This window comes from Hippopotamus amphibius, chromosome 15 (genome assembly GCF_030028045.1).
Source record: "Hippopotamus amphibius kiboko isolate mHipAmp2 chromosome 15, mHipAmp2.hap2, whole genome shotgun sequence".
In the NCBI taxonomy this organism is placed as follows: Eukaryota; Metazoa; Chordata; class Mammalia; order Artiodactyla; family Hippopotamidae; genus Hippopotamus; species Hippopotamus amphibius.
The window spans coordinates 65,146,285-65,171,151 of NC_080200.1; the positions used below are offsets into that span (position 1 = coordinate 65,146,285).

The 24,867-nt window shown below is 50.1% G+C and overlaps 1 protein-coding gene across 1 annotated transcript in view; it reads right to left on the reverse strand.

Annotated features, from left to right (window-relative positions):
- Window positions 1–21,786: 21,786 nt before the first annotated feature.
- Window positions 21,787–24,867, reverse strand: part of UBE2QL1 (ubiquitin conjugating enzyme E2 Q family like 1) — a 43,016-nt gene continuing 39,935 nt past the window's right edge. Inside the window, exon 2 of the mRNA XM_057710011.1 lies at window positions 21,787–23,578. Within this exon, the coding sequence (XP_057565994.1) occupies window positions 23,447–23,578 (132 nt within the window). The 3' untranslated portion in view covers window positions 21,787–23,446. The remainder of the gene's footprint in view (window positions 23,579–24,867) is intronic.

Genomic DNA, 24,867 nt, shown 5'->3' on the forward strand with positions numbered 1-24,867 from the left:
TACAGGTAGGAATATTATACACTGTAAAGCTGACAACTCCTTAAAGCAATAGAAGAGAATGTAAATGGGTATCTTAGTAATACAGAGGGGGAGTGGTCTTGTTAAATAAAGTTCTCAAACACTGTAAGACAAAATAAACTATTGATGAATTTAGGGACACATTGATAAATATTTCCGTTCAGTGCTTATTGAGAGATGTTTCTCCTGTCTAAAACCAACTGAAAAATAAATTATACAAGGAAACAATGAACTTAACCAGCAAAACTAAAGAACTCCAATAGAAAAATGAACAAAATTTACAAAGAGGCAATTTACAGAGGAAACTTCAAAGACGTACAAAAATGAGTCGTTTAAATCCGTTCATAATGGAAGAATTGCAAATTGAAAACCACGATGGCTCTTTACACCCATGAAAACTATCACTTTGCACCTATCAGACTTGCAAATATTTGAAAGGTGGCTGATGCCCTGTATTCCTTGGGCTGCAACCCCCCTGTACTTCCGGGGCGGGGGGACCACAGCCTGCCTTTAGCCCAATGCATCGGAATGTAGTAAAACTGAGTATATAAATAGCCATGGCCCAGCACCTACAGCTGGATCCTGAAGAAACTCTCACCAAGATTCCTAAGGGAACCGCGTGAAGATGTTCTCAGCGGTGGGAAGGGAGGGAGGCCGTCGCGGTGTGTCTCGGGGGGCGGTGCTGGGTAGGCTGCAGAGCAGGTGCCAGGAAGGTTAGTTTTGTGTGTTGGCTGATGGGACACAGTCCATCGCATGCTATTCCAGTGTTACAGTGAAGGAATTCTGTAGATGTGGTGAGTGTCTGCGATCAGTTTAGGTAAGAAAGATTATCCTGGATAAGCGGAGTGGCCCTCAATTCAATCTAAGACCTTAAGAGCAGAGCTGGGGCTCCTGGAAGAGGAAATTCTGTATGCGGACAGAGGGCAGCCCCATCCGGGCCCAGAGCTCCAGCCTGACCTTCCCGACACCCGCCCCACTGTCCAGCCCCCACAACCGCCTTTGTGTGTACGTATCTCCTGCTGGTTCTCGGGTGGAGCCCTCTCAGATACACAGCTAGAGCCACAGAATGTCCCGACACACGGGGTAGATCTTAGCAATATAGGGCTGGAAAAAGTGGGAAACAGCACGAGACTCACAGCCAAACACACTTAAGTAAATTACATAAGAAGGCACCGCCCCAAACATCCACCATGCTTTACCGGAGCCTACAAATGAAAGGATGTGTGTCACTCACCCAGGACTGGCTGCCTCTGTGTGTGTCTGTATGTGTGTGTGTGAAGGTTAGGATGGGAGAGAAGGATAGTCAGAGATAAATAACCTCATAAAGTAGGACAGGTACTTACCTGGACCAGTGATGGAGAGAGTGCACCAGGAGCGGGTCTGTACCTGAGATCCATGGAGTGGGCTTGAGTGGGGGCTGGGAGTGGGTTAGAGGGAAAGATGGATGGGAAAACTGTAGGCAGGGACCGTGGAGGGGGCAGGTGGGGAGAGGGGAGGCCATGAGGCTGGCCAAGACTCAGTGGAGTCCTGTCATACCTGCGTGCCCAGTGAAACAACGCAGACAGAGAAAGGCAGAGAGACAGAGAGTCAGACACACAGAGAGAAACAGTTTTGCCTGCCCTTTTCCCACCCTATGGGGCTCTGCCTGGGTGGGAGACACACCTCCCCTGTGCATGACAGGAGATGCCTGCTTCTCCACATAGGCATCTAACTGAACTACCTGTAACTCTAATCTTTATAGTTTTCTTCTTTTTTTAAAAAATAAAATCAAGGCCCTAAGTGCAAGCTGACTACTTCATTTTATACTCAGTTGGAGAAAAGTGCTTTGTTGTGGCCACAGTGGCTGGTTGCTTCCCTATATCTGGTCTTTCCTTCTCCCACAGTAACAGAGCCTGATTTTGTTTGGGACATCAATAAAAGACAAACATTTCCAACTTCTGTTGCAGTCAGGTTCTGGACAATAAGATGTAAGTTGAAGTGTTGTGTGACGTGTTCAGAGACTATCTTTAAAGACAGAGAATATATCCTTCTTTCCTCCCATTCTCTTTCTTGTCATCTGGAATGTGAATGTGATGGCTGGAGCTCAAGCAGCTATTTTGGATTATAAGGTAATGTACTGGGACTCCCTGGTGGCGCAGTGGTTAAAACTCTGACCTCCCAATGCAGGGGGCCCCGGGTTCGATCCCTGGTCAGGAAACTAGATCCCACATGCATGCCTTGACTAAGAGTTCCCATGCCACAACTAAGGAGCCTGCTGGCCGCAACTAAGACTCAGTGCAACCAAATAAATAAATAAATAATTTTTAAAAAGATAAAAAATAAGGTAATGTACTGAGGCTTATGAAGAAGCTAGAGCAGCCTAGTCTCTGACATCCATTGGGTCACCATATTCATCACCCAAATAAACCTCTGGCATGAGAGCTCCAGACTTTTAATGCTAGACACTAAGTCTGGACTCTTGCCAGAGACTACACCTCTGAGTTTATTTTACATAAGCAAATGAAACCTCATTTAATTTCTGTTTTTGGAAGTTTTTTGCTATATGTAGCTGAACCAAATCCAAACACACTTGGCAAAGGAAGATTAAAATTAACGATGATCCATCCTATTAGAAGAAGGCCTGGGTCTTGATGACTAATTGGTGCGAGAGGTATAAGGAAAAGAGAGAGGGCTTTAGATGATACTCAGGTTTTATGCTTGAGAGCTGGGTAGACAGTGGGAGGAGAACATTAGGAAAGATCCTGAGTTTGATTTTGGGCAGAGGACACCCAGGCTGTTGGAGATGCGGGCTTAGTTATTAGGGGATAGGGCTGGGGTAGAGATAATACCAAAATAATAGGTGGGACCCCAAGAATGAGAGGACGCAAAGAGTGCAGAGAACTCGAGAGGGTAACCATTGTGGCTAGCAAGCAAGAAGGGGAAGCTGGAGGGGGAGGCAGAGAGGTGGGAGGTGAAGGGGCAAAAGGGATGGGGAGCCTGATGAGTGGATGGAGGGACGGGGGACCCGTCGGCGACACGAGATGCAGCCGTTGTCATTAGCAGGGACCAGGCTATCTCATTTTTTTCCCTAGCAAAACTCCAGAGCCCGAGGGAGTTGTAGAGAAAAGAGGTGAGTACTGCAAAGCAGGGGAAGTGGCAAAGCCTCTGAGGTGCTGTCGAGAGCAGAGTTGAAAAGTCCTGGGTGCAGGTGGATGTGGAAGGGGGTGCAGCACAAAGGGGCCCAGGGAGAGGGCTCCTGGAAGGGGCAAAGTTTGGGCAGAGGGAGCTGTGAGGATGGGGACCAGCGTCTGCATGAAGAAAGGAGGAAGGGGGGTGGGTGGAGGCGTTCAGGGTGGGGGTGGGTTCTGAGTTCTAGAGCTTAGAGGTGGACATGGTGCGGATGCCCAGGCCCAGGGCTGTACCTGGCACCCAGGAGGGCGGCCTCGGAGAACTTGCTGCTTCTTCATTTCCTGCAGATCAAGGGTATTTGCAGGGATTGTGCACCCTCTCCTGGGATTAGGGGCAGGTGCACTCCTCCTTGGAGCTCCTGGCTGTGGTGGTGAAGCCGGGGTCTCCTCCAACTCCTGCCCACCGTCTCCACATATCGGCAACAGCAGTTTATACAACTAAAAAACATTTTTCCAAACCTTATTTTATGGAAACATCAGTACATCATGAGAGAGATGAGAAGCACAGCCCTGGTTAAAATGTGGGCAGGCTTGCAGCCTTCCTACCCCTCTCCCTACACCCTCATGCAATCCCACCATCATCCCTAACAACATGAGGGGCTCCCACACCCCATGCCCTCCACCTTCGGGAATCACAGTTTGAAAGATGCTGATTTCATGGGCTGTGACTGAAGTGGGAACAAACTGACCCTGAGAGGCGGCAGAAGAAACAGTGAAAGTGTACATCCTTCTCTCCCTTTTGTGCCCCAAACTGGGCTTCCCCTCAGTTCCCTGCCCGAGTCTCTCTGCCCCTCTCTTCCCTAGGACCCCGTGTCACCCTCACTTGCTCACTGACCCAGCTGTCTTCCGTCCTCTGCATGCATCTTATCTTGTCTTCTGTGCTCTGACCGCTGAGCTGCCGTAACCCACATGCCACACAAGTCTGTCATTTTAAGTGCATGCTCCAGTAGTGTGATGGACAATTTTCTGTGTTACCTTGGCTGGGTCACGGTGCCCAGGTATGTGTGTCTGTGAAGGTGCTGTTGGGATTAGACTAATGTTTAAATCAGTTGAGTAAAGCCGATTCTTTAAAAGAACTCCCTCTTTCTCTCTCTGTTCACATGCTATTGTTCTGTTCTCTGCAGAACCCTGACTAATGCAAGTGGTTTTGGTACCTTCGCAGATACGCACAATCAACACCACAATCAGATGAGATTTGCACATGTTGTAATTCATCCCCCCAAAAAGAGAGTCTGTGCCTTTAACTATCACCCCTTCAAGTTCCCTGATCCTCTCCCAGCCCCTGACAACCCCGCATCTAGGTTTCCGTCTCTATAGATGTGCTTCTTCTGGACATGTCCTACAAAAGCAATCATACAACATGTGGTCTGTTGAGGCTGGTGTAATGTTTCCAAGGTTCACCCAGGTTAGAGCATCACTTCACTCACTGCTTGTTTTTTTTTTTTTTGCTGAATAGTATTGCATTGTATGGAGATACTGATTTTAAATTCAGTCATCATTTGATGGACATCTGGGTTGTTTCCACATTTTGGCTTTTAAGAATGGTGCTGTAAAAGTTTTCATGCAAACGTATGGTTTTATCTCCATTGGGTATAAACCCAGGAGTGGAATTGCTGGGTCACGTGGTGACTGTGTTTCACTCTTCGAGGAGCTGTCAGTCTGTTCCCCAAGTGGCTGCACCCTTTTACCTTCCTAGCAGCAGTGTATGAGGCCATGTTCTCATGCCAGAAGAGGCGCTGGGGATGCCCTTGGGTTTGAGTGTCATTAAATGACTCCTGAGATGTCCACCATGCCCCAGAGGTGGCGAGGAGCCTGGGCCCTGTATGTGTGTATGTGTATGTGTGTGGTGTGTGGGTGTGTATGTGGGGGGGTGGTGTGTGTGTGTGTGTGTGGTGCCTGTGTGTGTGTGTATGTGTGTGTGGTGTGTGCGTATAGTGAGTGTGTATGTGTGTGGGGTGTATGTGTGTGGTGTGTGTGTGTGGGGGGGTGTGGTGAGTGTGTGTGGGGTGTGTGTGTGTGGTGCCTGTGTATGTGTGTGGGGTGTGTGTGTGTGTGTGGTGTGTGTGTGTGTTGGCTGTGTGTATGTGTGTGCACGTGCACGTGCGTGTGCATTCTCTGGGGACGCCTGCAGGTGTACCGGATCAGGCCCTGGAGGGTGGTGACCCAGGGATGGTGTGGGGCGCCTGGTGAGCCAGCTGGCCTGGGCCGTCAGGAGGCCTCTGCCAGAGCTCCTCGGGGATCCCAGGCCCCCGCGCAGCCTGCGGCCCTCCCGGAGCCCTGCGGGATCTCTGCTCCTCCCTGAAGCCCATTGTGCTGGGGGGCCCCCACGATGCTGACCGGGAGGGACTTGCCCTCTGCGCATGTCCCTTCATGGAGCTGAACCTGCTCCGAGGTGGGCCCAGGCCACCCATGATCGTGGACAGAAAACCAGAGCGGTGACGGACTTCCCGCAGCCTCCAGACAGGAGCATCCCAGGCGGGAGTCTTAATTGAGCGCTACAGACAGGGTGGAGCACCTAATTTAGTTTAATGATCTCATTATAACCGCGACACCTGAGACCTCAGAGATGCTCGGGGCCACGCGTAGAGCGAGCTGGCTTTCTTGCAGCTGAGGGACTGCCCCAGAGCCACGGCTGTTTCTCAGGCTCCACCTGACGGCAGTGCTGCGCCTTGGCGTGCCTGTTACTCTGGCAACCAGCTCCTTCCTGCTCGGGGCTGGGTCTGCACCATATGCCTGGAGGACTTAACCCTAAACAGGTTCAGTGCAAAGGCCAGAGACCAGAGGAACCTGAGTTCTCCTGTGAGGTCCGGTGGAGGGCTGTCATTAGTCAGCTGTCACTGCGTAACAAATTACTCCTAAGTGTAGTGGCTTCAAGCAACATGCGCTTATTCCACAGCAGTCTCTGTGGGCCAGGACTCGGGGCCCAGCTTTTGTGCCATCAAAGCATTGGCCAGGCCTCAGTCACATCAAGCTTGAAATGGAGAAGGATGAGCCCCCAAGCCTCCTCACTGGTGGTGGTTGGCAGGGTCCAGGTCCTTGAGGGCTGTTGGCTGGAGGCTGCCTTCAGGGCCTTGCCAGGTGGGTCCCCCTCAAGGTTGCTGTGTTCTCGTGGCTTGAAGCAGTCACTTGAGGGGAAGGGATTACACCAGATGGTGGGCATCAGGCTGTGGGCATCCTCAAGGCTGTGCCACAAGCCTTAGAGCCGTGTGGTCCATAGGAAACACGATGCAGGCTGCACACGTGTAATTTTAAAGTTTCTTTAGCCATGTTAAAATAGTAAGAATAAACTGGTAAGATTGATTTGAATACTTTCTTTTATTTAATTGAATGTACCTAAAATATGATTTGAGCATGTGATGAAGATCCAGATTGTTAAGGGGATATTTCACATTCCTCTCGGCACACTCCGGTTTTGAAATCCGGAACATCTCAGTTTGGATTTGCTGTGTGTGCTCAAGGCTGCCGTGTTGGATGGTGCAGCTTACACAAGCCTTCTTCCAGGGGCTGAGTGGCCACTGGGCTGAGGCAGGACTTGGGAACCCGGAGGGAACCTAGGTCCTCAGCCCCGGGAGGCCCCTTCCTGGGAGAGCTCACGCTTGACCTCTGACTCTGGCACGCATGCCAGCCACATCGCTGTGAACTCACCAGGCAGGTGCTCACATCTCTCCCTGTTTCAGACTTTGTATCTTTGGTCTAATTGTTGCTCTTTGCTGGGTGGTGGCTCCCTTCCTTCCCACTCAGAATCACCGAAGACCAAAGGAGGTCCTGGTGACCTTGGGACCCCAGCAAGAGGGGCAAACCTGCTTGTATGGTCTGGTCTGATTTACATTCAAGAAAAGGCCAAAAGTGGTTCTTAGTTAAAACAGCGATGCATTTTCAATGGAGGTGCCAGGGTGCCGTGTGTCTGGGACCTGCTGGCTCTTCTGTCTCCCCCCGTGGGAGCCAAGTTCACCTCTCCCGTCCAGGGCGAGTCCCCATCAGGCCACCCTGATGCTGTTGGTTGGCACCTGGCCCTGCAGGGCACATAATGTCATCTGCCCTGGTGCTCACGGTTGTTGTGGAGTTTGGGAAATGCCACCCCGATATTTATTCTGTTGTGCCCGCCTTGCTCAGAGATCTGTATTGCCCACCCGACTGGAGGATGTCGTAACTCCAGTAACAAACAACCCGTCTTCCACAGTGTCACCTGCAACCTGGGGTGACTCTAGTGGGGACCTCGGCCCAAGTAGGGCAGCCACCTGCCCTGACTGGCCTTTTTGCCACCATTCTACCCAGATTCTATCTTCCTCAACCCCCTGTCTACACTGACCTTCCCACCAAATTTAAGAGAAGAGTGTCAAATCCAAGCCCTAGCAGCAAAGGCCCCCAAACCCAGCATTTTCTGGTCTCTGCAAGGAAACCCACCTGTCCTAATGTACCAGGACCTAAGGCACTTCGAAATCGCAGGACCGGATACATGCTGTCGAATGGGGCATGGGGGAAATGAAATCTCCCTAGGACGTTCTTTTTTAGTAACATAAAATCATCTTTTATTCGCTTTCTGTTGTGGGATGTGACTATATGTCACTAAGCCAGCAATGGTAACACTGACAAAATTAAATAACCAGTTTTCTCTTTGACGGCGTCCAAGTGAACAGCTAGGCTGACTCCCTCCCCCCAGCCTTTGGGCCCTCGGTTGTAGCGGCCTCTCCCACAACCCCCTCTACCCCCCACCCGCCCACGTCCCCCGCTGGGTGCCCCTCCCCTGGTGGTGACATCCCTCCCTGTGTAGAGACTCCCGGCACGAGACAGAGCAGGGCGGGATGGTTCCAACATGCTTCTCCAAATCTTCCATTACAGTGATGTGACGTGGGGGCAGGTACAGAACAAGGAAGACGGATCAAAACCTGTCAGTAGACGTGCACTTTGGTGGAAAAAAATCCTCTCAATACTGGGATACAAAGAGAGACAGGACCGGAACCAGCTACAGTCACGTGGTTCTGCTGGCACCTCTCCGATAAGCCGTATTGAGGTGGGACTTACAACCAAACCTGAGAGACCACCTGTCATCAGAGACAGTGAGGATGCTGTGAGGCTGGCGGGATGGGAGGTCAGCACCAGGAGCCACTGGGGTCCCGAGCCGCGTCACCCTCTGTGGTCCTAGAAGTATCTGATCAGGGGTATACGGTGCTCAGGAAAGTCCCTATGTCCCCCACTTCCAGATGGCTGCGTGACCAGGGTTCTCCAGAGAAACAGATAGGGCTCAGGCTCAGTGGGGAGTGCAGGCTGCAGTCCTGAGTCTGAATTCCGCAGGGCAGCAGGCTGGACACTCAGACAGTGTTTCTATGTTAGTCTTTTTTTTTTTTTTTGGCTGTGCCATGTGGCTTGTGGGATCATATTTCCCTGACCAGGGATGGAACCCCAGGCCTTGGCAGTGCACTCGAGGAGTCCTAACCACTGGACAGCCAGGGAATTCCCTCCATGCTGTAGTCTTGTGGCCAAATTCCTTCTTCTCAAGGAGGAAACATCCCAGTCTTTGCTCTGGAGGCTTCCATTGACTGCACGAGGCCCACGCGCTCCACAGAGCTTGATCCACGTCACTCAAAGTCTACAGCTGTAAACATTAGTCACGTCTACAATACAAGCCACGTCGAGTCTAGTGTTTTACAGAATAACTGGGTTCCATGGCCCAGGCAAGTTGAGTCAAACACAGGCCGTTTCTAAAGTCTCAGGGTTTCCATCCGTCACCTCCAGTTCTCTGTTCTGTTTCTGGCTGTACAGGCTGCTAGGACCGCGCAGGTCTGTCTGCTGCCTGGACCCGGGTCTGGACTTCCCCACCATCACTCACCGTCCCCTCCTGCATCAACCCTGCCCGTGAGGCGTGGCTCCCACCTGGAAACACCCTCTACTGTCTGCTGATCAATCCTTTCTCTTATAACCCAGTCCTCTGTGAGCCCCGCCCTGAGCCCCACGTTCCCCGGGAATGAGACTGTAAATGTACACATTTGTGAGACCTCTCTAAGCCTGGACCTCACCTCTCTCATCTCCCATTCCCATGTCCTGCGTGCCTGCGACCCCTCCAACCCCCACCCCTCCCCACCCCCGAGGGCGCGTGATCTCGCCCCTTGGTGGTGGCAGAGGCCCGGGCTACAACGGGAATCCGCCCGACCTGCCGCTCCTCACTGGGGTGGCCCCCCCGTGATGCCCGGCACCCTCTAGTGCCCTGGGTGACCCCCGAGCATCTGTTGGCTGGCTCTGCCCCCAGCCCTGTGCGGCAGGACCCTGCTCTCTCTCCTCCTTGCCACCCAGCATGTGTCTCTACGTCCATCGAGCAGGTTTTCCTCCTTCACCTGTAACTGGAGCTGAGTCCTTTGGGTGACCTGGAAGTATGGGAGGCGTCTCATTAAGAGCTTGTGTCCTGTCCCCCCATACCCAGACATACGGACACCTCTGGGGACAGGAATCACCAAGTGTCCTGGGTCAGGACACCTGGCCTGACCCTAATTCTGGCCTCAGGGACACCTAACGTCTCTGGACTTGGGGTCTAGCTTCGTTTCTTCTGAGAACTTTCCTGTCTCATCTGTTCACTGTGCATTTAAACATTAACACAATTTTAAAATTATATATAAAACCCAGGGCGTATAGGTACATTGGAATGGGAGGATTTTCAGATTTCTCACTTCTCCCAGATTTTGTCAAACCAAGAAGTGTGGAGTCTGGAATTAAAATCATTGCGCTTCCCATGGTCCCAGCAACGCCCACGTGGCGGCTGTCCCCAGATGGCCGAGGACGGGATCTGAAGGAGGCCGCCTGCATCCGCACTGGTGGCAGCAAGCATGTCACTCTGTTGCATCCAGATCCTCTTCTCCCTTGAATTAGAGACGGCCTCTCAGCCTCTCCCTGTGTAACCCAGATCCAGGATTTCGCGGCGGTGTTTGCTAAATTTCACCTCGCTTGTTTTGGCAAGCACTTCGGCCTCCTGACTCTGTCTCTGGGCCTTCATTGCATGATGTGTGGAACTAGCTCTCCCTCCAGACTCTGGCCGTCTGCAGATCTCATAAGCATTCCAGTCATAGCTCGCCGCAGCCACCCGCCAAGTCGTCGGCCGGGGGAGATATTTGCAGAGGTAATTCTCAGGGCATGGTTCCGCCCACGCCTCTAGGCTTCCAGGTTTCATTCTGGCTTTGGGATGGAGAAATACTCAGGGACACGGACATCTCGCCAGTGGACATCTCACATCGGGTGGACGTCTCACCAGCGGTCAGCACTCTTGGGGGACGGCTGTCCAGCGGTTTTCACGCCCTGCACCATGCGCCTGCCCACTCTGGATTCTGTAATCCGGCCCACGGAACACCATGAGAGGCTTGGGGAAGATGCCGCAGAACCAGAGGTGCCACGTCAGCCTCTGCACTGCCTCTGGACACGAGGAGAGGAGGCCCTGTCACCCCGACACGCTGCCGGCCGACCACACTGGCCTTTGGGGGATCAGGCGCATTGGTGGCAGGGCTGCTTCCAGAACTGTGCTCTGGACCTGCAGGCTGCCGTTCCCAGAACATCCCTGGGCAATCTGCAGGCAGGGTGCCCTCACTTCTCTTTTCCCGGGACCGCCGCTCTCACTGCTCCCGATTCTGGAAGTTTCCAGCCGTGACCCCACGCGGGCACAGAGGTTCTTTGGAGACCCTCAGTCCCAGGGTGCTCCGGTGGCGTGAGGGTCCTGCTGGGAGGCCTAGGGTGGGGGGAGACCATGCTGGGCTTGGGGTGTGGAGGCTGGTGGCTGGGTGGCTGGGCTCGGAGGCCGTGGGGGAAATCACATCCCCCTTGAGCAAGAAGAAACTCAGCCTCACCGCTGCTCTGCTCCCCACAGGCTGCCGAGGGCTTGGTTTCCTGTCTCCTGCCGACTTCCAGGGCCAGGGGTCTCTGGTGCTCCACAGAGGGGGCACCGAGGTGAGGGGAAGCTGGGCTGGTGCTCACGGCAGCTCACTGGCCAGCCACTCTGCGCCGAGCGTGGTGAGTAGACACTCTCCTGAGTCACCCACAGCCTTGTCTGAGAAGCACTTTCATCAACTTCATTTGTTGGAAACAGAGGCTGGGGACTTGCCACAAGCCCAGGTTTAGTGACACCCACACCCCTTTAGTGACACCTGCTTCTGCATGCTGTCCTCACATCTTCTCTGACTCTGACCTTCCTGCCCCCCTCTAATAAGCACCCTTGTGATGACATTGAACCCACCCAGATAGTTCAGGGTCATCTCCCATCCTTCATTGCATCACACTCGCACAGGCGTTTTTGCTGTGGGAGGGAGGTCACATGGACAAAGGTCGTGGGGGTTAGGACGCCCGTTTGCACATCTTTGGGGCCACAGGTCTGCCGGCCACACGAGGTCAGGCCTGTGTTTTCGCTGATGTGCGCTTGGTCTCCACGTGGTTCCCGTGTGCCCGCTGCCCAGCACCGCCACCTCCTGAGTGAGCCCAGCCTCTGTTTGTAAGCTGTCTTGTCTGACTTGTTCTCATCATTGAGTTCTGCTCCTGGGTTCGTGGGGCACTGAGACCTGTGGTCCCCAGGCTGGCCTGAGCCTTTGGGTTCAGATCTGAGGAAACCCCCCAGGTTGACCCCACACCCCGAGAAGGGCGCACAGAGAGAGCTGCTGCTCCCCTGCAGAGAGGTGGGGGTGGAGGTGGGGGCCTGGCTGGAGCCTTCCTACATTCCCTGGTCCCACCCCATCCCAGCCTCCAGGTAAACCGGGGGTCTGCTCCCCTCTATTGGCCTGACGTAGCCACAGCACCTTAAATATTTTTATTTCTGCCCCATCCTTCTTGCTCACAGGGACTCTCTCTGACCATGTATTTCCCTTTTCATTCCTGCTTTCTCATCCTTTTTTTTAAGTAAAAAGTTATAGGAAATATACAGCTTTCCCTTCCTACCAAAATGGAAAAAAATAATAAAAAAGATCCCACACAAATAGAATGTTAAGAAGCTCAAGTGGGCAGTTTGGGTCAATCTGTGAGAATTCTATGCCTTCTGGGCCCCTGCCGTCACTGCCCTGACCCCCCCCACCCGTGGCCTGCTGAAACGTGGATCCCGGCCAGGCACCCAGGCAGAACAGGAATCTTTTATTGGTGCATCTCCTAGTTCTGTCCAACATTCAGAATTATGGGGAAGGGAAGGAAGCTCTTGCAGGAAAAAAAATATAGTTCTCCTTATGACAGAGAAAGTAAATTATAGGGTGAACTCCAGACGGATATTTCCGTACAGATCGTGCCTATGTGGCTGGTTGGGGTTCTGTTTGTGGTTGAGAAACGCCAGTCTTCTGTTTAAGGCTTGGACTCGGAAGGGACAAGCCCTCCTACAGGCTCATCTCACCAGTGACCCCCGAACGCTTTGCAGCAAACGCACCCCTGGCCCGGGGCTCTGAGCAGCCCTGGTCTCCAGGACCATCAGTTCCAGTGGAAACCATCAGAACCAGGTCCACCTCATCCCTGTAGAGAATCTGATCTGAGTGAAGATTGATTATGTCACACACCGCTTGGTGTCTCACTGAGTCCCAGTCTGGATGAGCTCTGGGAAGAAACGTAATTAACATTGCCCGGAACCACCCACACATTCGCACATGCGGTTCAGAAGCTGCCAGCCAGGAAAAGGGGATGATGCTGAGCCTCTCTTCTCCATCTCCCTCTAATTAAAATATTCTCTCTTTCTAGTTAATCCGTCAGCAGACCTTACAGCAGCTGCTGTGCACCCGTCGACGTAGCAGAACTGGGGCTGAATTGGGGTGGCCGCACAGGCTCCAGGAACAACCAACATGGGGCTGTTCAGTGCTGGGGGCAAATCCCATGCTGATTTGTTCTGGAGACATTTGAACCTTCGGCCAATGGAGAGAGTGGAGGGGTACACAAGGTGACCCGCAGAAGCTGAGCGCAGGGTGGGGGGCTTTCTCTGTGGGCTCCAGGCAGTGCTGCTCCCCAGAGGGCACTGGTGTTTTCTGACAGTTGCTGCAGATGAATTTACAGAGCCGGGGGTTTCCCTTCCTGGAGAGGATTTGCCTTTTTATACCAAGATCAGCCTTCCCTTTCTCTTTCTCAGGCTCTGTGGTCCCGGAAGATGTGTGTCCGTTCTCAGCCAGGAGGGCAATGAGTCAGGACTGCAGGGAGCCGTCTGCAGGACCCAACAGCAGGACGGGTGCGTCCGCTGGTGACTCAGCGCACAGCTCCCCACAGGTGTTCATTACTTAGTGCAGATCTGAGAGAGGAAAGTCCAGTTCAAGGGGAAAGGTGCACTTTGGAAGCTGTGATTCACGCGCCCGAAGGAGATGTCCGACCTGGAGGGGCCCTCTGTGGACCTGCAGACCAAGCGGAACCAAGGCGGCCTTCCTCCTGCTTTCTCCCCGATGCCACACTGGAGGGCAGCAGACCTCTGTCCCTCCTGCTGCAGGGCCTTGGGTGACCTGGCCTGCCAGATCTGCCCCTGCCCCCTCCCCCTCCCCAGGGCCAGGATGCTGAGAAGAGGGACCCAAGCTCAGGCTTCCGGTGCGGAGTGCGGGCTGATGGGGGAGCAGGCAGGGACAGTGCTCTCCGGAGAGGGTGATCCGCAGACTCCGAGGAAGGAGGGCTCTGCCCCAGAGTCAAGGGCTGGCAGAGCTGGGATACGGCGCGCGTGCAAATTTCAACATCGTTGGCAGTGGCACCTGGAGCGGGTTGACCAGCAGCTCCCCAAAAGCTATGTCCATGTCAGAGCCCTGGTACCTGATTTGGAAAAAGGGTCTTTGCAGGTGTAATTAAAGATCTTGAGATGATGAGATCATCCTAGATTATCTGGATGTGCCCCAAAGCCAGTGACAAGGGCCCTGATAAGAAAAGGCAGAGCGGGATCCGGCATAGATAGGGCAGAGATTGGCAAAATGCAGCCATGCCAGGGAATGCCAGGAGCCACCAGAAGCTGGAAGAGGCAAGAAGGATCCTCCCCAGAGCCTTCAGAGGGAGGGTGCCAGCACCGTGATCTTGGACTTCTGGCTTCTACAGCTGTTAGAGAATAAATTTCTGCTGTTTTAATCCACCTACTTTGTGGAGATCTGTTATGGCAGCCCCAGAAATGACCACAAAGACCCAGGGCCCCAGAGAAACCACCACTTAACATCTGGGCAAGTGCAGGTCCACTGTCCTCTCCCAGAATCTGCTCTTCATCATGGAGTTCAGCATCTCTGGGTGGGGGAAGACGAGGACAAAAAGGTGAGGTTCACCTGGTATATTAGTTTTTTATTGCTATTTTTATTGTAACTGTTAGCAGTTAAAATAACATACAGCTGCTCTCTCATGCTTTGTGGGGTTCAGGGGTCCAGGCAGAGCTTGGCTCGTTTCTCTGCCCAGCATCTATCTCACCAGTTTACAATCAAGGAGTCAGCCGGGCTGTGTTAATTTCTGGAGCTGGGCTCTTCTTCCAAGGCCAGGCAGTTGTTGGCAGAATTTAGTCCCTTGTAGCTGTAGGACTGGGGCTCTGGTTTCTTGAAGGTGTCAGCTGGGGGCCGCTCTCAGCTCCTAGAGACCCGTGCAATCTCCCGCTACGAGGCACCCTCACAACTTGACAGTGGACTTGCTCAAGGCCAGCAGGAGAATCTCTGCTTTCAGGTAAAGACTAGGCTCATGGCTTCCTTCTTGCCAGGAAATGGAACATAATCAGGGGGTGTACCCTGTTATCTTTGCCATGTTCTGTTGGTCTGCCCCACCCCCACTGTGGGGAGGGGATTGTACATGAATTCGACCCACTGGGGGGTCTCCTGCAGGGGTGGCTGACACACCTGGGCGTCTTCCTTCCTGGGTCTGCTCATCACAAGCTTTGTTTCTTTCCGTCTCCCTTCCTTCCACACCTGCAGCCCCGGCACGATCACACCGCTATGATCTTTGCTCCCAAGGGAAGAAAGTGCCAATGTCATTAAAGTCTTGGCACTTACATTTTCAGAAATTTAAAGAGAGAAGCTCAGAGGGATGGCTTTTAGTAGGACAGCATCAAATAATCTGCTAACCCACGAAGTCCAAAACTGAATTTGGTTCCTTCCAGAGGCTCTGAGGGAGAATGCATCCTCCACCTCCCTCCTGGCCTCCGGTGTTGCTGGCCACACTTGGCATTACTTGGCTGATAGACTCATCATTTCAGTCTCTGCTTCCGTCCTCACATCACTCTCCCCCGTGTCTCTGTTTCTCAAACCTCCCTCTGCCTTTCTTCTATAAAGACACCTGCCATTGGCTTTAGAGTTCAGCCTAAATCCATGGTGATCTCATCTTGAGATCCTCAACTTAATTACATCTACAAAGACTTGAAGTAAGTTTGCATTCACAGGTCCTGGGGGTTAAGACTTGGGCATATCTTTTGGGGGACCACTATTCAGCTCATCACTACATTATATATATATAATGTAAAATATATATATGTATTTTACTATGCCTATAGGCATATGTAGTTTTTATGTTCTAAGATGATGCCTGGTTCTTAGATGTATCACACACATGTGTGTGGGTAGATAAATTTTGTACATCTAAGACAACATGTCTGGAAACAATGAGGTCCTCACCTCTGGTCCCAGCTTTACAATGTATTAGATGTGGACCCTGGGCTCTGAATTTAACTGTGCCTTAAAAACACCTTTCTGAAAAGTGAGGTCCCTAGATTACACTTCTTTTGTTGTAAAGAGTCCTTTCACTAGTAGAAGTCATTGGGATAGGCTAGTTTCCCTCCCATGTGATCGGAGGGAAGTGTTTGAACAGGCTCCAAGCTGAGGACTCAGCCTGGGGCCGACGGAACCAAATTAAATGCTGGGGTCATTCCCAGTGACCGCTGGGGTCCTTTCCAGTTCATTTATTAAATAAGTAATTGGCATGAAGATTAGAAGTCAGAGCCTTTGCTTTTATTTCCAACACTAACGTTCTAGAGTAAGTCTGAGCAAGTGCCAAGCTATCATTTACTAAAAGCAGTTTCTATTCCCACCATTTGAATGTGGGAGAGTTGGACCTGGATGCCACGAAGTCCAGGGCTCTGAGGGCAGTGAACAGAGGACGCAGACCCCCCAGCAGGTGAGAATGGAGACCTCAAGACACTCCAGGTCACGGAAGAGAGGTGGCGTGGCATGCAATTGTGTGCTGTTTTGGAAATTAACGTTTTATGGAAAAGCAGCACCATAAAATGGAGAAACTAAAGTAAGATAAGAAGGAAACCTGTGAAACAATGAGAATAAGATTACACAGAGCAGGGTGTGTGTGTGTGTGTGTGTATGTGTGTGTGTGTAGATACACAGAATTTGGTAAAAATAAGTATTGCCTAATGCAAAATGATCTGTGTTATTAAAAGCCATAAACTTTGGAAAGTTGTAGCTAGAAATATCTGTTGAAGTTAGAGATTTTAGTTGTTGTAGGATTAACTTAATGTAATGTTTAAGTGACACGGGAAAGAAATTGACCATGTTTAAGTAAAATCAGACTAGAAAAGTCAGTTACGCTTTTAACACCTGCTTCCTATCTGTAAGCTGGGCATAGTGCTGCCTGTGAGTCTACCTAGAAGCATTGCCTATGGAGATGATAGATAATACGCCTATTGCCACATCCTGGCCCTGTTGCTTCCATAAGGACCAATCCCTGCAGGGTTATTGTACATAGTCCCTACACGTGAAGGCTGACCAGACTAAACACGATCGACTTAAACTTCATTTTTGCAAACAGATTGCGTACACATCTACCTCCATATCTCTGTGTTTAAGTAAAAGTAACTTGTTTCCATTAACATGTAAAAATTATTCTGGCATGGAAGTAAAACTCATTAAGATAAACACCTACGTGACAAACACAGCAGAGGTCAAGAACGCACATTTTATGTCATTTTGAGCAGCCCCTATCCTATGGACACAGAGACCACACCGTGATGTCTTAGGGTGAAGGGTCAGTTGCAATCCTTCTGGGTCTTTAACTTTTGCCTTAAGAGAGCCATGTCCCTGGACACAGGTTACGCAAGCCCCCACAGTCAACTTCCCCACTAGCTGGGGTTGGATGCACTCTGGGGAAGAGCGTGATTGGACACTCGTCCACCTCCATCGCCCGAGAGAAAGGCAGAGCCGATGCCTAACTGATGCAGAACCTTCCATGCCTTTGCCCAAAGGAAAGGGTACAAATGCACCTGGGATGAAAGGAACAACTTAAAGTAGATCCTAACAGCCAACTCAAGCTTTCAACTTGACTGTAACAGATCAATCTCATTGCTGTTTCCAAAAAATGTGCTAAATATCAATTATATACCAGGCACAGGGCTTCAGCACTGACTGCTTGTCTTGTCACAGCAGCCTCAGCTGTAAATAGTAACTTCATAATTTTAGTTTAGAAAGTGGAAACAGTGTCTGGGAGGCCAAATTCCTTATACAGAGGGGATGAGAGGCAGAGGGGATTCAAGTCTGTTTGATTCTAAAGCCTTTGCCTATTCAATCCCCAAATAGTCACATTTTCAGATTTTAAAAGAAAAATATGCTTCTCGATTGGAAAAAAGTCCTGAATATTGACACAGGGCTGAAAAGTTTCTCTAATAAACAGTATAAAACAAAAATTGAAAGCCAAGTAGGGTAAAAACTTGGCTGAAGTATCTTTTAAATAAATTGAACTTGGTTACATGAAAATTGTTACATTCTAGAATTACTACTCTATAACAGTTTTCCAGAGAAGTATCTCTGTAATTCAGTATTAGGTTCGGCTACAGTATTGTGCTAAGCACACAATTTCAATTATGTTGAGAAACTTTAATAGGAATCTTTGGCAAACACGTATACAATTCTTTATAATGCATGTGGCAGCTGAAGGAGAAATCTTCTACATCACACGAACGCTCAGTTACATTTCATTGATTTTTATAGAGAATACCCGTGACATGCTTCAAAGTTTTCATTTGGCAAACCACACATAAATCAAAGCACAGAAAAGTCAGAGGACACCACATGACAGAGAGCCGCCCACTATGGACCACAGAGGATAACACATAGGAAACCAGAGAAATTCTGACAAATCCTGAACACAGAACATGCAAGGATGCAACAAACATTCCGTGGACAGACATTTATTGGTTTTAAAGTCTTTCTTTTCAGAACCATTGTTTTCCCCGTGAGGACAATGCTCCTAGATTACAGGACTCATGTGTTCACCTCTTCCAATAGTCTTTCTTTCCTATTTATGTTATGACACATGCAATCACCCCACCCCCCTCTTGAGGATAACAGACCAGGACAACTTTGGAACGAGTATACACCAAAGCCTCAGTGTGCAAGGTGGTGATAATTTGAAAGTTTATAGTAGCCTATCGCGTATAGATTAGCATCCTAACATGGTCACAGTGGCGACAACATTCATGAAATAAAATCATGTCGATAAAAAGGACAAGCAGGAAGTGAATCCCCGCATATCAGGTTACAGCAGTTCTGTTTTAGTGTCATCACCATTGATTGCCCAAGATGCAGAGGTACAAAGCGACTGCATGTCTACAAAGCAGGATGGCCACTTAATTTACCTCCAGTAGAAGAAACCGGGATGTGCCTTCTTGTTTTAACTCTGTTGGACAAAGGACAAACTGAATCTGCAGTGAGAAGGAGTACAGGTATTTATTTCCTCAACACCTACTGCCTTCCTGACCCCAGAGGATGACCTTAGAACCAGACTCCCCCTGATCCACTCTACTATTTGTTTATCCCTATTATGATCTTGTGATCAAAACTGGGTTACTTTTGGATCTCTATCCAATTACTATGCCTAGATTGTGTCTCTTTGGCCAGCACACTTTGCACCTGTGTTTCTTCTGGAACCAAGCTAACGTTGCTTATTGCCTTCCCTGATGATAACAGTGTTTGTTTGGCCTTCCCAGTTCATTGGTCCCATCCTGCAGGTCAGGTGGGCCCTGGGACTGAGTGATACTTGACACTATGTAAACTGGAGGCTGCAAAAATCAACAGATAAGGTAGAACCTAGCATCACAGCTTAAAGTCAAGGGAAGAAGCTGTATATTATTTTAATGTCTTTGGAGGGGAAAAAAGTGTTTACTGTGACCAGAGGGACTGAGCTCCAAGCCCCTCACCATGGCTTCCCAAAACAGTAGGGAGTGGAAACTGCCCTTTGCACCAAATTGCTTTCAATGCAGAGTGGAAGACTTTGGGTGATTCCCAGCTAGCCTGAAAGACCTGTGGCTCTTCTGACCCAGCAGTGGGCTAAAAGGTGTGCACTTGGATGTGGTCCATGTGAGTTGCTGCATGGTTCAGGGGAAACATCAAGGAGGACCAGAAAGCACCCCCAGACAGTGGGCTTGGCTTCACCTCTCGAGTCAACTTTGGAAAAGCCACTCAACCTCTCTGGGCTTATTGCCTCAACTGTAGGGTGTATAAAGTTAGACTAAGTGCCTCGTAGATTCAATGGGTCTGCCCTCACTACAGTTGGAAAGCAGCCCTGCTTCTCTAGAAAGCAAATTCCATGAAAATTCCGCATGCTTTTAAAAGGGTGCAGATAAAATATGGAAATCCAATTCTTAGGGAAGGGGCCAGCCCCACACACCATGTTAGGCTGTGGATTTGGACTATGTCCTGCCTCCTGAAATCATATCTGCAGACAGGGTCCCTGCCGGGGAGAAGTGACAAGTGGCTGCCCAGCTTCCCCCTCCGGGGCTAGTGTGGAGGGAGACTGTGCCCGACCCCTGTCCTTCCCTCTTGCCCAGCCATTGCTCAAACCTGACTCACTCTGAGATCCTCCCTGATTATCAGTCATGGAGCCCCTGGCCTTGTACCACGTCCACAGCTGCTGCAATGGAATTTAGCGTTTAGCTGTCTATGTGTTATTCTCGTCTTATAAGTTCCTCCAGGGAGGAGCTGTGTCTTTAACTTCTATTACATTCCCTGTATTTGAGTGCGTAGAGAGATGCTCACTAAGTTTGGTTGATTGACTTAAAGTAGGGGGTTGAGGACAGAAAGCCAGTGTAGGATTACAAGGTAATTGTATTTGAACCATTGTAATTGCTCAATCTGAACCTTTATCCAAGTGTGTTCTAATGAATTGTTTAATATAAATTTCCCCATACTATAAAAATGACGTGTAAATTTCATATGACAGTTTTTGGTTCCCAAGCACTTTCCCTCATTGTTTAAGTCAATTCTCACCCCAGCTTGGTAGGAATTTACAGCCGAGGAAACTGAGGCTTAAGCAGGTGACGTGACTCACCAGGGTCACACAGATACTGTGGGCATTTGTCTTTCTATATCGGGTCTTTTTCATGAGGCCACAGGTTTTGCTCTTAAGAAATAAGGTTAAATTGTGATAAATGGAGTAAACTGGGGGCTGAAAAATTGAGGTCTAAACCCTATTTTTTTCTGAGTAATGAGTTTTAGATATTGCAAATCTTCTAGGGACTTTGTGTGTGTGTACGTGTGTATGTACGTGTGTGTGTGTGTGTGTGTGGAACTATACTGGTCACAGAGAAATTCCTAAGCAGAAGTAATTCATGATCTTCAGAAAGTCAATAAGCCACGTGCGGGTCCCATGCACAGCCCCTTCCCCGGCTGTGCAGGGGACACCCCGGAGCAAGGCCGGTCAGTCCAGGGAAACCACTGAATGGAAAGCAGGCACATGTGAGCTTGTACTTTCCCTTCCTTTGGTTCTGTGGCCACTGGCTGGATTCAAGTTCCCGTCCATGAGCATGGGTGTGGACCTGGTGGGACTGAACCTCTGCGGGCCTGTCCAGTTATTCCCCTGCTGTCGGCCTGGAGAGGGATGGATTTCATGGCCTGTGTGGAAATGTGAGCCCAGCAGGACCCACACTTGGGGTCATCGGGAAACGTCCATGGCTGGGCTCCGCTGTTTGGCCAACAACTGCCATGTTTGCCTCCAGCCCCCAGAAAGGGAGTTCTTGCTTCTAAGAGTCAAAGCAACAGTTGAGTTTTAAATGATTCCCTGCTGCTTTTAAAATCAGAACGTCTCACCAATTTAAATGAAAAATAATATTTCTTTTACTAAAGATCATTTCTTCTATAACTACCATTTTCTAACAAACCTACTGGAAACTCTATGCCAAAGAAGTCAAGTTTAGGATGTACAAGAGAGGGTGAGATTGAGCCAAAGGTCTCCTCGCCCTTGCTGTTAGATGTCACCTCACCCACCCTTAGGTTATAAGTCACCTCCTGGTTACACCTGAACCAACTGTGGCCAAGCTCTTCAGTAAGCTAATAAGCGGCACGGAAGTGACCCAGCTTTGGATAGCTAGATATATCTCTAAATATATACATATGTTCCTAAAAGAAAGTTGCTATTATTTTAAAATTGGAAGAGGAAACTCTCTGGAAAGAAAGAAACGCAGGTGCTCTCCCTGTCCAGTATTTCTGTCCTAGATTCTTCAGTAGCCACCGTGTAATTCCAATACAACGAGGAGCCCAGGGGCCCAAAGACCATTAGTGAAACGTCAGGTTTCCAGGATGGAGAATTCCACCGCAGAGGATCAGGTGAATGGATGCTTTAAGTTCATTGTCATTGAATTTCATGACTATTATTACTCAGAGGGAACTCGAGCAGGAGGTCAATCATTTTGGCCACACAGAACTGCGTGTGTATCTGGGGCACATAAGAAGGTCACAAAAAAAACTAGCAATAAAGGGTAGATTTGGAGGAATGACCGACCCTGCTGGGAGGAGCGGACCTCCACCCTTTGAGGCGAGGTGTCTCGGATCTCTTATCACCTTGGATGAGTGAACAGGTCTCTGAGTACCCAAAACTGCCTGAAGAATTTAATATAATCAGCAAAGACAATTCCCCTTCCTTCACAGTGGCAAAATATAATTGGCAACATCCGAGTTTGGTCAAATCATCCCTTAATGCTTCCACTTAGTTTCTAATTGTCTCCCTGGTTGCTTCTGGGGACCATTTTAATCCACTGGAATTTTGCAAAGACCATGGGAGTCCCTAAGACTCCTTTCCTGCACCCTGTTGCAGAATGCTGTCATAGTATTTGTAGTATTTTAAATTTAAAATTTTAAAAATAGATTAAATATTTTAAATGGAAGGATAGCCCACAATGACTGGATTCAGGTATGCATGGTTTTATTTAAAATGTGTCCAATAAGATTTTTCCACTTGGAGTGAACATTAACCTCTTTCCGCATGTTATTATAAACAGTGTTTCCTCATTTCATGGAGTTTCTTAGAAAGTTCTAAGTAACTTAACAGAAGAGAAAAATGAAATTGTGGGGAGATTAAATAACAGAAGTTTATATCCTAGCGTGGGTGCTCACGCATCCCAGCCTCAGGGACACACAAGTGACTACGGGGCCATGCAAATCATCGTACGGTCACCGGGTCTCCTTTGGCGGTTCTGGCATTCCCTGTCACGAGCACACAGAAGAAAATGAGGCAGGTGACGTCAGCGAATGGGACATTGTCTTTTGCTTTTGGTAGTGGGTTGACCAGCAGAGAGAAGACAGGAACACAGATGTTGTAGGAGCATCTCATGGTGTCGGAAGAGACTGTCCGCATCTTACCACCATTGCTCTGAGCTGAAGGGAGATCGCCCCTGGCGTCTGCACCCTGTGCCCCATTGTGGCCACAGCACCCCTGGCTTCACCCAAAGGTGCAGGCTGAGCTGTGGGACCACACACACCGCAGTATCAGTGTTGGGAGCACGGTTTAACCAGGTGGGTGGTGGTTGTTTTAAATCACTAGAACCTGGCAATATTAAATTTTTGTTTTCATGAGCCAAAGGTCATAGCACAAATGAGGTCTACATGTCATGACACAGGGCCACAGAAAGACACGTCTTCAAGTTATGTTGACCTGCCAGGGAGAGAAACAGAGATACAGAGCACAGCAAACATGTACCGGTGATGCAGGGCGTTCCTGTTAAATATGAACGGCCCCATTTACATGTAAACGGGTCGAGCATGGGGCATTGAGTTTCCTGCCTGCTCTTCGGAGCTGCTGTCATGGAAAGAAGCTCAGGGCCAAGTGACGGGGCGGGCAGAGGGGCAGGTGGGCTGGGGCATGTCACCATCTTGACATTTGTTCTAAAGTGACGTAGAGATGGTCATTCATTTATAATCGAAACCTAATCCCGAACAACGTTGGCTCCCTCTTTCTCTCTGTAAACACATCTGATCATAAATAACTTAAACGTCTCCTTGGCATTCAGGATTCAGTTCCGACTGGAGTAAAAAAGGATGAAGGATGCTCAGCGTGGAGGAGGAGATGTCGGGTATCTGTGTGTGTGGAGAGGCGGCTTAAGCGTCTAATGCATGTCGCAAACATCAGCCATCGGAGACGGGCGGGGTGACCCAGCCATATTTTTCATGAGTCTTCACCAAACTCTTAAAGGTAGCTTCGGCTTCCTTGCGACTGAAGGACTTTTTTGATTTGCCAGCTTTCCTACAGATCCGCCCCTGCATGAGAGGAAAAGATAAACCAGATTAGAACCAGCAGTAATCCCGACTCCCTCCCTCTTTGTTAAGAACACACAAAGTGCCGGGGATTTCTGAATCAGTGTGATGAAAGGAGAGATACGGAACATCACAGCTTTGTCACCGAATGGATGGAGGACTCCAGTGGCCGGCGAGCTTTCTGTGGAGAGAGAGAGAGAGAGAGAGACATGCAGGCTGCTGGCGTCTTCGGAATGCCTGAGATCATCCCAGCATGCTGAAAGGCAGCCGCTGCTCCAGGTCCTGTGCCTGAGCTGGGAGGACCAGCTTTATCAAAAGAGCATTGATGCAAAATGGAGCCGTGGTCCTGGAGGCAAAATGCTGTTCTAACTTCCCTTCCCTCCTACCACAGAATGCCTTTAATTATAATTCAGAGATACATGTTTATGTACAGATGTGTATAATTATATATTCACACACATAATTTAAAACTCTGACTTTTTACATCCAAGTTCAGGAGCAATGAATGAATTTCTTGTAATTCACGCCAAGAGGGAGCTGGTTCCTGAGGAGAAGGTAGGGCTAGTTACACAGAGGCGGAAGTCGCCAGTGAGGGGTTCAGGCAAGGCCAGTGCTTCCTCACACAATCCCTGGTGGGTTGGGGGACCGGGGAGAGGTCCGCTCCTCTTGTGCTGACCGGGGGTGCTCTGGTCTGAAGGACGGAGCATTTGGGTCTGCAGTGACCAGAGGGTCTGGTTTGGCTCAGGATGGGCACAGGCTCTAGACCACAATTGAGAAGGAACCAGCAGACACTGATGCGTGGCCAAGTCTCAGGCCATCACCACCCCTCCAGGGAGCCCTGGGAAATGAGGGTTCACTTGGCATCCGAGGGAATGGGCAGAGTGAGGACCACGAAGAGCTGGGCGGGGCTGGACCCTCCATCAGGTGAGTCGGCGCTGCTCTTACTGCTCTAGGCTCAGCCGCTCCCCATACTGCCTCCTGACGGCTCATCAGGGAAAACATTCTCTCAGCCTCTCAGCTACAGTTCCCTGCACTTCACGTCCCTTCACCTGTCCTGCTTGTCTCCCTGAGCATCCCAGGCACGTGTTTTGTAGGTGGCATGGAAACACCCAGTTTCCTCCACTAGCAAATGTGTGCACAGTGTTCTCAGCCGCCTCCTGTTTATGAACTTGCACTACCATTGTTCTCTGCTGTTCTGGGTTACAGCACGACACGGGCACGTACCAGCTGCGTGAGGGGACCTGGATGGGGAGCAGACCTCACCCCCAAGGCCCGGCTGGGCCACACTGCAT